The sequence below is a fragment of the Mytilus trossulus genome, chromosome 1 (assembly GCF_036588685.1).
Source record: "Mytilus trossulus isolate FHL-02 chromosome 1, PNRI_Mtr1.1.1.hap1, whole genome shotgun sequence".
Taxonomy (NCBI): domain Eukaryota; kingdom Metazoa; phylum Mollusca; class Bivalvia; order Mytilida; family Mytilidae; genus Mytilus; species Mytilus trossulus.
In genome coordinates, this window is record NC_086373.1 from 12,809,635 (window position 1) to 12,826,226 (window position 16,592).

Here is a 16,592-nt window from a genome sequence, read left to right on the forward strand (position 1 = left end):
AACAAAAGTGTTTAGTACACTGAAATGAAAATAAGTCCTAATCGTATTGAAATGAACGCAAGTATTTAGCACAATGGAATACATAGAAGTCTTGTTCGTTCTGAAATGAACGCAGGTGTTGAAGCAAATTGAAATTTAAAAAATGCTGGAATTGAGCTAACTAAATTCGATATCGATTTAGCGAGTCAAACTGGCTTTTTCTAGGTAAGACGTCATACTTAACTTTAAGTTTGAACTATGGTCCAAAATATCTTATCGGTTTTTAATATAAATGTAAGGAGATGTGGTATGATTATGTTCATTACATTTGAGATGTTGTTAAAAAGGAAGAAAACAACTACTGTACTGTAATCATTATAATCTCAACAATCTGAAAGTACTAAAACGGAGCATATTTACATTTAATTGTAAATATGACAGCTGAAGATTATTTCAAAGACATCAAGTTAGTAAAACTGTACGAAACGAGGTGATTAAAACAGAAAATTTGCTATTACTGGTAAGAGTACTAAAGAACACAACCTACATGTCAAACTCCGGTACAGTGATCGTTTCCGTTCCTTTTTTCCCCTCACTTACTCCATGAAGAGTAGTATGCGGATCGGAGCTGGAACGGCCAGTAAGTTTGGCTACATATATTACATTTTCATGTCCTTCTACGAACTGCTGACATCGTAAGATTTATGTTTGAACAGTCTGTAATGATTAGCATGTTATGATGTCGTGCCAAGGAAATATTTGCATTTGTTTAACTCATTAATCTCATGTCTGTTATCAGAACACACAAAAAGGTTACTTTTAAGTTAATTTTTTATCTTCCCTCCATTATCTGTGCTTGATGCGGATAAAAAAATCTTTTGATCTACAACGTAACTCTGCAGAATAGTGTTTGCTGAACCTTATTACGAGTTGTGTTAGCAATTGTAATAATTAAAATTGCCATTGACCAAGGATAAAATTTGTTAGATGAAAGTGAATTTTGTACATTGTATTGACGGGTTAATCGTCATATGGCCTTTATACTGATGGGTATACACTCGTTTAAACTCTATTAATGTTCTCGGAGATACAAATTTAACTTTACTCGGGAATTCTCGATTTATGAATTTCTACTTCAGATTGTTTACATTCTTCCTTTTATACCTATTGCAGAGATAAAAAAAAAAAAAAAAAAAAAAAAACATATACAACCCCATTACTATTGCGTCAACGACGTAGGACAAGAGAGACAAAATTGACTTTAACATATTAATCACGATAATTTGTCTATTGCGAAATTTAACTTGTCTTTCTCCCTAGCGTATCTGTGTCAGCCCTCAACTTGATTAAAACTCATACAGAAATGTATTTGGTTGGATTTGTATATGATTCTATTTTAATTTTTCGTGCATATACATGTATATAACAATATGATATCTGCAACTGCTTTATGCAGCAGGCCTTCTACTAATAATAATAAATAATTGAATAAATGTTATTGCATGGATTCAGGAACTCGCAGAGACCGTAGCAATCTACTGCACGATCAATGCATCAGACTTAATGCTCCTAACCCGATCGAATGTTGTTTATTTATAAATCCAAACGGACGTATTAAGCAGAGTTTTGGCTTTTTGTTTGCAGAGGATCATTGCAGTTTTGTGGTGTTGGAAGCTGATAAATCCAAAAGTAGGAAATTAAAATAAAAGTAGTATATACGGTATATTATATATCCGATATAAGGTAGATTCCCGTTGCGACTTTTGTTACAATCGATAATTATTTTGATTTTAAGATGAACATAATTGAAGGTCGTACTTTGGTCTATAATTGCTTGTTACCACTTTATTTGAACTCTAGTGGATAGTTGTCTTATTGGCAATAATACCACATCTCATGTTTATAATAATCTGTGCATAAATATTTAAAAGTAGTGCAACTACTGAGGGTTACCCCCACATTTTACAGCACTAGTCATTATTTTTCATTATGGTATTGGTTAATAAAAGATTCCAAATATGTCTGACTGTCTAATCTTTTAAGAAACAACGCAGTTGTTTTCGTATTTTAGAATATTATCAGTTTTGGAGTAGGACGTGCACTGATGAATGACCGTCTTAACACGCCATGCAACATCTTTAAACGTGATGTTACTATATGAAGACGAATTAATCTTTTTTTAATAATATTTATAGTATTTTTATCTTCAGATCATGAAATATCTATGCAGTTCCATGTTTGAAAGAAATTCCTGTTATCAATAGCTTCCCTGGATCTTCATGCTATGGGAAATTTCTTTAATTGGAAAATTATTCTGGGCGTTTCACGCTCAAATTGATTTTAAATTGAATTGGCGTACCGTTCATTGACTTTACATAGATGAAAAAATAGACATAGGAAGTTATCAAATTATTAAATGTGTTGGAAAATTGAACGATCAAAATAGACTAACCGTAACACCATTAAAGTAATGAGTTATACATTTGAAATATGATAATCGAAACGTGTATATGTCAAAACAAAACAAATATCTAAGTCCATAGTCAATGATATATCTGTAAGTCATAGTTATCTATTTAAGGTTAGGATGCTATGATAATGGAGGTTGGTTCAGTGCTAACAAACAAGTTTAAACCTGCCTTATTCCCAGGGTAAAACCTGTGGTTGTTGTGTACCATGCTTGTTTTCCGTTTATAGTATTATCATACGCCTTTTGTTTTCTAGTTTTATTTGTATCACATTTTGTCTTGTGGGGCCGCTTACAGCTTACTATAAGGAATGGGTTCGAATTCTGCTCATTGTTGCATGTCGTTTGGTGATTAAGTTGCTTGCATCTAAACTCTGGAGGAAAGTTGTCTTAGTACTTGGAATCATACAATATATCATATTTTTTTCATTAAAGGGGCAATAGCTACGAGATATATAAAAAATCTAATATATTATTTTTTTGCTCAATCATTAATGAAATGCAAATAGCAAAATAATAATTAGCTTTTAGCAGCCAGTATGGTTACTTTTTGTCAAAATAAGCTAAACTAAAAGCATTGATTTATGTTTACATCGCTTATATGGTCATTTGATGACTTTAGAGGTCAACTCGATAATTAATTAGATGACGTCTAGACTTAAATACACACGAAACGAAGCTACGTATTTTCATGCCCGTGCCTTGTTAATTCTTTATTTTAGACTTAATAGTTTGGATACATGTTTTACATTGTTTTAAATCAAATATGAGAATTAATCATAATCTGTGAACATGAATTCGACAGGTAGTGCCCCTTTACGTAGCTTTTAAAGCCACTTTCTGTATGTATGTGCCTGTCCCAAGTCAGGATCCTGTAATTCAGTGGTTGTCGTTTGTTAATGTGTTACATATTTGTTTTTCGTTCATTTTTTATAAACAAATAAGGCCGGTAGTTTTCTCGTTTAAATTGATTTACATCGTCAAATCGGCGCCTTTTATAGCTGACTATGCGGTATGGGCTTTGCTCATTGTTGAAGACCGTATGGTGACCTTTAGCTTAATTTCTGTGTCATTGCTTTTTCTTGTGGAGAGTTGTCTAATTGCCAATCATATCACATCTTTTTTTATATACTTAAAGAAAAAAAGTGTAACTATTATCATGAAATATAAGAATTATATCTGCATGCAAACTCCTATTACCTCTGGTCATAAAAAAGATCGTATTTTCAGGAAAAGATCAAAAGTACCATCAAAATGTTGATTCTAGAATTGCAATCACGATCAAAGTAACGAAAACAAATGAAAGCTAGATATCGTCATAATAAAGAGTGTGTTGAAAAGAAATAAGATAAAACTTATGAGAAAGCTTAAGGTATTTAACCTTAATATCAATATATTAACATAAAGAACATTTCATCCTGTGCTAATAGTAATAGAAGGCGCATAACACACATAACAATTTTCAAATCTTCTTTTGCTCATTAAATAGCCATCGTAAATTCCACGCCCATAAGATTCTACGTAACGTCAATCAAAATATATCTAGCTGCAGAATCAATACACATGTATTTTCAATACTATCAGAGAACAACAGAAAAAGCTGATGCGGTGTTGTAATAGAGAGTTGTACAGATTTTATTCTCACATTGATAGCTAGACAACTTTTGGGGAAACTTGTAAGGGAAGTTTTAAACATTGAAAAATGAATGATACAAATTGGACAGGTGTGCAAGAAAATACCTTTGATGAATTCAACACTGACAAAATAATTTTATTATGTATTTATATTCCGGTATTTTTCGTTGCTTTAGTTGGGAATATTCTTGTGCTTGTAATGGTGTGTATGAACAAAAGTGTCCGGAGAAATGTCGCTAATTATTTCCTGGTAAATTTAGCCGTAGCAGATCTTTTAGGTAAGTAAAATACTTGGCAATTACATTGGATATCATTTGAATTTTGTTCGATTTTTCTAGACGCAAGGCTATCGTACGAATGTAAAATCGTTTATTATATACTTTTATTCGTTATCGAGGGCAAAGTCGTTTTAATTTAATGATTAGTTTTGCGGTGAAGTTACGAAATAGGAAATTAATGTACGGGTTTATAATCAAATAACATGCCTTATAATTAGTAAGAAAAGGAAATTACTCAACACAGTTTGAAAGATTATGGCCGATCATTTGAATTTTGGTAGGGAGGACTAGGTGGATTTTCAAAACGAATAGCATTGTAAAAAACGAAACTAAATAACCTTTCACAAGACGGGATGAAATCATATTCTGCATTTTAAAATGCTGGAATCAATTGTGTATAAAAGTGAAAAGTAAATGTTTTCGAGGGCAAAAAAAAACCATGCGTACTAAAAGATAAAAATAAATATTCAATCCGCAAAAAATTCTGATGACCCCCCAAAAAAGTTTAAATGGTCGTCCCCTTACTCAAGTTTTTACATTTGGTTATCCCTGTGGTTTTTTAAAGCTCACTTGCTATAAGTTTTGCTTATTGCAAAAAAAATCTAAGGAAAACCGTATGGTGACCTTTACTTTAGTTGTGTATATCATTGTCCAGTGGTCATTAGTGGATAGTTGTCTTATTGGCGATCATACATCATATTCCTATGATTATATTCAAGCAATGCAACATATTAATTCCCTATTCTGACAACTAATATTTTAAACGAATCAGATAATGTCAATGTATGTAGCAGTACCATTAAACACTTGTTAGAAAATTCCAAGACAGAATAAAATGGTTTATTCAATCACATTTTTCTTGAATTCCAATAAAAGTTTTAAGCTTGAAACGACGATAATCAGACTGAGTGCTGTCATTTTTTGGAAACGATTGACGTGTTATTGGCATTCTCGATGGTACAAAAAATGTTTGGAAAATTTTAACTTTTACGACGCCATCGTGAGTTAGTTGAACGTTAAAGAATCTTAGTCGACAGATGAACACTTGTGTTTTCCAAATGTTATGACAATTCTCCTGTCCGCTTTTTGTGATTGTAACATCACCGCCGGAAAGGTGACGTCGAATGTGTACTAGTCATGCACAACGAGACGGTGCTAAAAAAGAGGAACAGGATATGGGACTCCCGGTAGCATTGTAAATCCGGGTGTTTTTGGTGGGGTTTTGATTTCTATGTACTGTTTTGTAGACAGATTGTTTGTATTTCTGTCGTCTCTGGTTTCTCCCAGAAGTTGTAGGTCTCTGGAGTTTTGAATATCCCTTTGGAATATTCGGCCTAGCTCTTTTTTCAAATTTAGATACATGTATAGTAGAGATTCATTGAAACTTCCGTCATTTCTTATTTCCCCCAGAAGTTGTAGGTCTCTCGACTCTTGAATCTCCCTTTGGAATATTCGGCCTAGCTCTTTTTCAAATTTTCTACATGTATAGTAGAGATTCATTGAAACAATAAACAACAGTAGGATAGTATTAAAATACTTCATTCTTTAATTGTACATATAAATTCTCCTGGTATCCGCTTTGTTTTATGTTGAGCAAACAGTTTGTTGAAATTACTATGTACGTACAAATTCATGTTAATGGTCCTCTTGCTAGCCGCGATGAAGCTATGTAGAATTTTATGAAATTCAAAGAAAACTACTGGGAAAAAGAGAAAAAAAACTAAACGTGAAAGCGCCAATCTTAAATTTCATGTAAAAAAAATCAATATACGTAACTATGTCGTTGGAAAAGTATAAATTTATAAGAACAGTCACGCTATAAAACAATAGACAACCTCTGCGAGCCTTGCCTTTTCTTCCTGCATCTAAGACAAAGCTTGTGCAAATAAATACAATGTTCATATCATTGTTTATAAATATTACATATGAAATTGATTTCCATATTAAAAAAAAACTAATGAACATCAAGCGGACATTTTAAAAATGCATTAATAAAACTATAAGCATTATGTCTCTTTCTGTCGATAATTATTTGCCATGTGCGTTTTCTGTCCTTATGTGCAATATGACTACCTCTTCGTTTCTATTATACGCGCCCGACGGAAAGGTTTTTACACATATACAGCAAATAAAAAAATATGAAACGATGTAACAGAAGGGGAAATGAAACAAATGTATTGTTTGTACATATAAAAAAATGAAAATAGAGTTTTGGTCAAAGAAATATATATGGTTGATACCGATGCTCCAGGACTTGTGTTCGGTTCAGCTTCCTGCTGGTATCATCTGTTCAGTAATAAGGAATGACATTTCGAAAGACTGATTGTTTGGATTTGAAATTCAATGCCATCAATGTCTTCGATCATGCATGAAGATTGAATTATGTAACTTTTGGCGGACCCAGAGAATACGATTATTCGTTTCCATTTCACAATATTTTAGAAATAATTAAGAAGCAAAGATTGCAAAATCCGCAGGCAGTGTTGGCCTTAGATAATATAAAAAAAAAAGAAGATGTGGTATGATTGCCAATGAGACAGATATCCACAAAAGACCAAAATGACACAAATATTAACAATTATAGGTCACCGTACGGCCTTCAACAATGAGCAAAGCTCATACCGCATATAGTCAGCTATGAAAGGCCCCGATAAGACAATGTAAAACAATTCAAGCGAGAAAACTAACGGCCTTGTTTATGTAAAAAAAAATGAACGAAAAACAAATATGTAACACATAAACAAACGACAACCACTGAATTACAGGCTCCTGACTTGGGACAAGCACATACATAAATAATGTGACGGGGTTAAACATGTTAGCGGGATCCCAACCCTCTCCTAACCTTGGACAGTGGTATAACATTACAACATAAGAATGTTTGCTACCATTCTTATAATGTCCTGCTTATTGTTTATACATCCTTGGATATTTTAGTTTAAGTGGTCCTGGTAAAAGTATTTCTTTAATTTTCTGGATGACGGTACTTTTGAATTTTTCTGCTGAAGGCTCATTTTTATTTTCCCGATGAGTTGCATTTTCATTTTTCCCGATGAAGGTACAGAGCATTCTTGATGAGGATATCGATAAATGCGCTTTGTACACCACACATTTATAATGTTATTATTATTTTCTCAACACTTCTTAATTGAACTTGATGTTTGTCTTTTATGTACCCATTTGGTTAAAGTTTCGACTGGTTTTCTTAGATCTGTATGAAATATTTGTTGTGGTATTTTTATATTGTAAATGGATCAAATATAACCTTCAAATGAACTATTTTAACTTTTTTATGTTATTCCGTAGAGAAAAATTAATTCTAATTCTAGAAGTAGATTCTGTATTAGAGAGACTTAAAAACTATTAATGAGAAATTACAAATATTACTCAGTGGGGACCTATAGTCCACTTTATAGCTCATAGACTCACAACTGTTTAATGGATTGATTTGTGTTCAAAATAAGATTTATAAATACTTTTATCATCTATTATTAATGTATTTGACCATGTGCTACACTTCAAGTGCACCACACTTCACTCGATGTTTTAATTGGATTCGTACGAGTAGATTCGTGTGAGTTATTCTACATGACAAACGAGAGGTCCTTTCTATGCATTGATATATATTTCACGGTTTCATACCAGAATTTATGGATTGTCTATTTTCCCTCTTTTTGACGATGATAGTAAGTTAGCTCTTTCTTTTTGGGTTTTCTTTTTTTTTAACGCTGATGCTTCACTTTACGTAGTTTTTTTTTTTTCATTACTTGAAAACTTTTGCCATGTGTATATTGGAATCATAAAGTTTAATTTACCATTTTCTACTTACATGTAAGTAAATGCCTGAACCAAGTCAGGAATATGACAGTTTGATGTGCACGACCTTTTGATGTTGTCATTTTCATTTTTTTGGAGTTTATTACGGTTGTATATGACTTAAAGCAAACAAATTTAGAAATTTTTCAACTGATTTATTGGTTGAATCATTTTCGGTTTTTTTTCTGCAAAAGTAAACTACTTTGAGCGTTGAAAGAGATCGTGGCTTCTTGTGCATTTTAATTGTGCTACTGTAATTTGTATGCCCCACCTACGATAGAAGAGGGACATTCTGTTTTCTGGTCGGTGCGTCCGTCCGTTTGTCCCGCTTCAGGTTAAAGTTTTTGGTCAAGGTAGTTTTGATGAAGTTGAAGTCCAATCAACTTTAAACTTAGTACACATGTTTCCCATTATATGATCTTTCTTATGTTAATGCCAAATTTAAGTTTTGACCCCAACTTCACGGTCCACTGAACATAGCAAATGATAGTGCGAAGTTCAGGTTAAACTTTATGGTCAAGTTAGATTTTAATGAAGTTGAAGTCCAATCAACTTGAAACTTAGTACACGTGTTTCCTATAGTAAGATCTTTCTAACTTAAATGCCAAATTACAGATTTGACCCCAATTTCACGGTCCACTGAACATGGAAAAAAATACTGGGAGTGGGGCATCCGTGTACTATGGACACATTCTTGTTTGTATTCTTGTCGTTCGTTTTTGCAAATGTGGCTGGTCTATAAATTTTTCTGTTTTGCTTTGTTGTAATATTTGTTTGTTTTTATAGTGATTAAGATTTTAACACAATTTTGACTGCTGTGTCCATATTTTTAACATTTTTACCTACTAGGTCTGTTTGTTTTAATCACACATCATTGTCATAATAATAAAATTGTATTCGACTGTTGACTTAAGTAAGAGGTTAAGCTAGCTATAAAACCAGGTTGAAACCACCAATTTCTACATAAGAAATTACCTGTACCAAGTAAAAATATGACAGTTGTTATCTTTTCGTTTGAAGTGTTTGAGATTTTGATATTGTCATTTGAGTATTGATCTTACATTATGAATTTTCGTCGGAGTTCGGTATTTTTGGTATTTTTCTTTACTGTAAGAAGTCTAATAATACAACCGCCAACATAGTGCAGAACGATTTCTATTGCCGATCAGCAGTGTATCTTGTGCTTTTGACTACATGCATGAGGTATTGCTTAGAATTTTCATGATTACACTCCTTGTTTTTTTTTGTCTTTTATACTTGTATCATAGAATGCAGTGGTTCTAGAATTTTATGTTTCATTTTGTGATTTTTTTGTTGTTGGCGGCTTAATGTATATTTCTAATAGGGCGATGTTAGGTGTTAAATTATTAATTTATAGGTTCTATAGCAAGATTTCTTATGGATAGGGGGGGAATGTTTCAAAGAAGTAATACCCATGAAATGCTTATTCAATCTTTTAGGAGACTGGGGTTTTAATGTATGCATTGATTCACCATTAATTTGCTCAGTTTCAAACAAAATGGTGTTATTTTTTTTAATCATTGCTACATTGTACACGCTGATCTAGCAGCATAGCCTAACAGACATAAATTACCCTAAATCCAATAAAATGTCTAATATAAAAGTGTCTTATGCTAAATTTACACATGATACTTAAAATGTCTATCACATACAATTAGCACGAGATTAATTATTTCCCAATAGCTTATTTCTGGAGAAAATAATGGAATAATCTTTCATTGACCTATCATTGCTAAATCCATTTACTAAACTAATGGAACTCATGACCAAGATAAAACAAAGTGATAGAAAAGTTAGGACTATGTAGAAAGAAAAGAACCAGGATTGGCTTTAGATTAAAAAGGAATACACCAGCTGCTAAATATATTATCTGTTAAGGATGTTCGCTGCTCAGTTTCAAAATAAATAACTTTTCATAAAACTAGTATGTATTGATAGGGAATAAATTAAGGAATCAAAAAAGCAAAAAAAATATAGGGGTCTATGTGCTTGTTTTCGAGATATCAGCCATTGGAATTTTGGCGGGAAAATATTCTCTCTTGATTTTCCATAGCTTTATCATTGGCCAGTTAAGGTTCTCAAATACTATTAAAAAATAAATACAATTTTAAACGACTTTTACAGATGACTAATCTTTATACATGTAAAAGATTTATAAAAAGAAAAATTGGGGTTCATGGGGATTTTTTTTAAGGCATTCAAATGGATAAAACCAGAGGCGTCCGAAAATCTGACAAAAATTCCAAATCATGACAAGCAGACATCCTTAACTAAAAAAATGATATGACAAGTCGGTTAGTTTGTTGTGAGTTTAAAATTGCTGCAGCATTAGTTGCAATATCTATAAATTTGGATTTAATAATTTTAAACTCTGCTAAAGAAAACAGCATAAGACTACAGGAAAACCAAAATACTACAAATTTTAATTTTTCCCTTGATACTAAATGACGTATAATGCAGTCTGACCCTGAAGTTTAAATAAATAACTAAAAAAATGTGTTGGTTTTGCAAGTATAAAGAAACATATGCATTTGCACGTTACCATTACAACTGTGGCTAATAGTCGGTATCATGTTTGTTGACCATTTAAGTAGTACCGAAAGGGGCTTCGGTGTTGAAGACTGTAAGGTGACCTGTTATCGTTTTCATATTTGTCGTTTGACCTATGTTGAGTAGTAAAAAAGTGAACAAAAACAATCATGCAACATTCCCACCTATGACATTACAAAAATAATAAAAAGAAATCTGATTCAATAGGAATAATTTCTTTTGCTTGCTATTTAAGAATACTAATATTAAAGGGTGTACTGCAGACATGGGTAACAAAGAAACAAACTTACAGCCAAGAAAAAAGACTTAACATGCATGGTGCGGGAATTTCTCGCTACGTTGAAGACCTGTTGGTGACCTTCTGCTGGTTTTTTTCTATGGTCGGGTTGTTGTCTCTGACACATTCCCCATTTCCATTCTCAATTTTAATACATATTTTAAAAAATAGGTACTCGAGAAAGGTTCATAAATGTTAGGTTTTGGCTTATGATAAAATAATTGACTTATTCACTTATTTTTGATAAATCACTATAAAAGCTGAACAAATGTTACTATCATGAATTTGCAATATCTGATTACTGATTTGGTATAGTCAAACTTTCCCTACAGTAAACTGTTAATGTTTTTGCTCAAGTAAAACAACGTATATATAATGGAATGAATCGGACATTATCGATAATGGTGTAATTACCATAGACTTACCAGAAACAACATACTAGCTTGGTAGGAAACAAATTATAAATCACAGAAGACTCACATCAAAGCATTTATTAATTCGATAACAAAATTGTGTATTCCTCTGGGAATGACAATCACTATGGATAAGTCTAGAAACATCGGATATCCGAATGACATTATAACGTTTGGTAAGATAAGTTTAAAAACGCTACTTAAAAATAAAAATAATTAGGGTTAATTTCGGTATGATTACAGATGTTCACGATTTATCTTCCAAACAGTAAAAATTACCAAATATAAAAAAAGAAGATGTGATATGATTGCAAATGAGACAACTCTCCACAAGAGACCAAAATGACACATAACAATTAACATCTATAGGCCAATCTCACTTTAAATTTATTTATTTTTATTTTGCATTCAAAAGTCGATTTTTTTTTTACAAAGAAGTGCGTACTAAAAAGGAGAAGTCATTATCTTTAAAAGCATTTAAAATTCTACCAAATATTTCAAAAGATCCCTAAAAACCATTATAATACATGTCTGTCATGCATCTAAGCTTTTGAAATGTACAAACGACGATACCGTAGAACATCATTTAAAATTCCTCTTCCAGGTAGTCTTCATGTCAACTCTACTTTTATCCAACATATTTTGTCGATAATCCTACATTTTAGAATCAAAATAAATAAGTAAATAAAGTCGAGAGATTAGGAAAAAAAACCAATTTTAAATATGAAAGATTTGAAAATAAATGCAAATCAAAACTATAAGTAACTGAATATAGAAAAAAAGAAATTCCCTTCACAAGCTTCAACGATTGAGTCCTTCAAATCATCGAAAAACTAAAATCAAGAACGAGTTAACAAACTAGTTTCAAGTGCTTAACATCTTTTATATTTCGACCGGTGACGAAAATAAAGAGTAAAAATGCACAATTGAAAATGTCAACTGAAAAGAAAAATAATTAACCAGATAATATATTTATAAGTGATATAAAGGTGTAAATCTACAAATAAAATCCCCCTTTTTTAAATTTATACGCAGTGAAGATGCTGTGCCAGCATGTTCGTGGATCAAACCGTCTGATTTTTATGAACCAATCGATATGCAGTAGTCTAACAGTTCATTTAGTGCTGTACATTGTCTGTCAATGTCGGGACACTACCGAGTATGTTATAATGGATTTGATATCGGAAACTCGTCCCAAATGATCGGCTTAGTTAGGAAATTCAGTATAAAAGTAGTCTTAGTAATATCTTCACAACTTATATGTTCTGTAATGCTTCTTTGACACTTAATGTCGAGAGACTTACCGAAGTTGCAGGAAATTAATATGAAAGTAACTGATACTTACATGTATGTATTCTTTAAACCAGAGAGATACAGACGGACTAAATATAAGCAAATCTGTACGTATACAACCATATTCGAGACAATCTTTGATGATTAAGTTTGAAATTTTGAATTTAAAAAAAAGAAGTCGCGACGTGTTTTTTTTATAGTTTTATTTAGTTAATAACTTGCCGCAAACGAGCGTTGTTACTTGCAGATGCTGGATTTTACATTGCAAATCCCATTCAGTTGATTTCATAAATAGAATTGGAGCTCTTTATAATTCGAAGTCAAAAAGTCAAGTCATATCAAAATGTCAAAGAAGGCATATACTTTAAGTTTTTTTTTAAAGCATAATTTTGACTATTGTTCTCGCAAAAAAAGCACACAAAAGCACAGAAATAGTGTTAATATTGTATGAAACAGATAACGTTATTTATAAACTGAATTGATTAATGCAACATTTTTTATAGTCAAACAAAACAAATTGTAATTCTGTAAATAAAGGCAACAGTAGTATACCGCTGTTCAAAACTCAGAAATCCATGGACAAAAAACAAAATCGGGGTAACAAACTAAAACCGAGGAAACGCATTAAATATAAGAGGAGAACAACGACATAACACCGAAACGTAACACACACAGAAACGGACCAGGCATCAGACAAAACACCACGAGAATAACAAAAATAACATGAAAACCAAATACATGAATTTGGGATAGACAAGTACCGTGCCACGTCTTATCTCAATATCTCAAAAATAAGAGAAAACACAAACGACTCAACGTTAAAATGCAACACACACTTAAACGAACAATAATATAACAATGACCATCTTCCTGACTTGGTACAGGACACTTTTAAAGGGGAATAAAAGTGGTGGGTTGAACCTAGTTTTGTGGCATGCCAAACCTCGCACTTTAATGGAAAAGTTAAATATAACATTGAGATGACAACATAAAATTACAGGACTATAATACAAATAAATAGGAGAATATATTAGACAAAGAAAAACATGATTAATAGATAACAAAAAGCATCAGGTTTAAAATTCAATACGCCAAAAACGCACCTAATCCACACAAAAATCAACAGTGACGCCCAGATATAAAAGATCGAAAGTGAAAAAAGTACAAAGTTGTACAGCACTGAAGATCAAAAGTTGAAAAGGTTTCGCCAAATACGGCATTGTTTTTATGCCCGGGATAAGAACATTCTTATTATATAGAACAATTCATGCTATTGCAAACAGTAAATTTTATCAAATGTATATGAAAGAGTTAACATAAAGAAACTGAAGTATTAACTAATTACAGAAAACTAAACCCGAATACATAACGCCAAGATATAAAAGATCGAAAGTGAAAAAGGTACAAAGTTGTACAGCACTGAAGATCAAAAGTTGAAAAGGTTTTGCCAAGCATGTTACGTTTTTGATCTTCACAAGATATAAGCACAAAACTTGCCAGTATGAAAATGCTCTATCCAGGCGTTTAATGTTTTCAATGAAACTCGTGTGACATAAGAGTTTGATATTGACTTTTAAGAACGAATGCAGCGAATTGAAGTTTAAACAATCTTCAATATTTGTTTGAACATTTTTCCTTAGTGCTGTTATTTGCGGACCAAAGAAATCAAATTTAGTCGAGTAGATGAAAGTTTTGAAGATATTCAAACTTGACAAGGATGTTCCTTTGAAGTAAGATATACACAATGTCATTGATTTATATTTCAAGACCGTCAAATGATCAGGTGTTGAAAAACAACTTCCGCTTTCAGTGCAAAAAAAGGTTAATAAATCCGCGGTTATGTTAAAGAAAGTCGTCCTGTTTCTAAAAACGTTCATTGAAGATTCAAAGAATCAAAGACATCGTTGATAAATATTCCGCATCACCTTCACTAATAATAAAGGATGGTCTAAAGGTATATATTCTTGGTATTGACGTTGATCATCTTTTGTAAGTGTTACAGTACACTTTTTATGTCCTTTTATATTTTAAACTTTTACTGTTTATCCAATTTTGATAATATAACTGACCGCCATAACTATGACGTGGATCAGTACTTGTCTTTCATTTTCGCTAATGCACTACATGTACTATCTGGTGTTTTTAGATAGATAGATGGACACTTTATTCTATAAAAAAATATAAAAAAAGTTTACAGAGAAACAAAATAAATACAAAAACAAAAGCCTAGGTGATCAAATGCAGTACGATATTCTAACATGAAGTACAAAATGAAGTTTAAAATTATTATGACCGTTATGGATATCTGTTATATAGATGATATCGGATATGTTCCTTATGTAGTAATTACAATCCCGTTGCCTTTTCACGAATGTGATCTACCGAACAATACTTTTTAATCGTATTTGTGACATTTTTACCTTTTATGTCTGTTTGTTTTGTTCACGCAATATTATCAATATTATTAAATTTGATGCGACTATCGTACAAATGAGAAGTTTAGCGCTATAAAACAGGTTCAATCCACCATTTTCTACATTTGATAACGCCTGTACCAAGTCAGGAATATGACAGTTGTTGTCCATTCGTTTGATGTGTTTAATCATTTTATTTTGTCATTTGATAAGGGACTTTTCGTTTTGAATTTTCTTTATACATGTTAAGGTTCATGTGGACCCTATGGCTAAAATGGCCGTATTTTCACCTCAAAATTTACTCTGAGTACAGACAAACCTGCGCATCTGTAAAAAAATTCAGGCATAGCATGCCCTAGATTAATGAATTTTAAGTACGTTTTATGTTTTAGAAAAACAAAAACTTACCAGGATTTTGCCGTGCACTTTTTTTCATTCCTCCAGAAGGTGTCAAAATAAACTAAGTTGGGAAACAGGTTTGAGAACTTCCCCACAGGTAAAAATTAAAGTGAGCATTTTTAATTGACATGGACATTAGACGGACAATAGTGCGTGATTTTTTATTTAGTCTTGGAATGAACCATATTTGGATTGATCAGAATAATATTGATATATCGTTTGATGTTATAAAGACACGCATTAAAGACCAATATCTACAAAAATGGTCAGCAGATATATGTGACTGTGAGAAATTAAGTGTGTATAGTAGCATAAAGTTTGATTTTTGTCTTGAAAATTATTTTGGCTACATTAATAATAGTAACATTCTTACAAAACTACGAAGTGGTACATTGAAACTTAATGTTGAAGTTGGTCGCTTCTCTGATATACCAAGGGAAATGCGTCTTTGTGTATGTTGTAATATGCAATGTGTTGAGAACGAATTTCATTTTGTATTGGTATGTCCAGCATATAGGGCAATTAGAATATTGTTTTTGCCACGCTATTATTGTTCATGGCCTACTATTTTTAAACTATCTTGTTTGTTGAAAGCTAATTCTAAATCTCTAACAATTAAGCTCTGTAACTATTTAAAGAGTGCATGGAAAGCTAGATCTGATATTATTGGTTAGCTACATTATGTATGTTATTATTGTATTGTTCTCTGTTACTAGTCTTTTGTCACATTATGTATATATTATGTATTGCCATAGCATGTTTCATATGCTTTTGCAAATAAAATTCATTCATTCATTCATTCAATAGATACCTGAAAATAATTGGTTATTTAAACTGTGTACCTGAGTGGACCATATCAAGGTAAACTCAACTGTATGTTAATTTTATCATCTTCTGCAGAGACGAAAAAAAGTGTACGGCAAAATCCAGTTAAGTTATGAATTTTCTAAATCATACAATGCTTTTGAATTCTATTTATCTAGGGCATGCTATCATGCCTTAAAACTTTTTCAGATGCACAGATTTGTCTGTACTCAAGAGAAAATTTTG

The 16,592-nt window shown here is 31.9% G+C and overlaps 1 protein-coding gene across 1 annotated transcript in view; it reads left to right on the plus strand.

The window, feature by feature from the left end:
• The first annotated feature begins 4,082 nt into the window (after positions 1-4,082).
• LOC134706739 (QRFP-like peptide receptor) overlaps positions 4,083-16,592 on the plus strand; it is a 33,991-nt gene continuing 21,481 nt past the window's right edge. Inside the window, exon 1 of the mRNA XM_063565950.1 lies at positions 4,083-4,359. Within this exon, the coding sequence (XP_063422020.1) occupies positions 4,149-4,359 (211 nt within the window). The 5' untranslated portion in view covers positions 4,083-4,148. The remainder of the gene's footprint in view (positions 4,360-16,592) is intronic.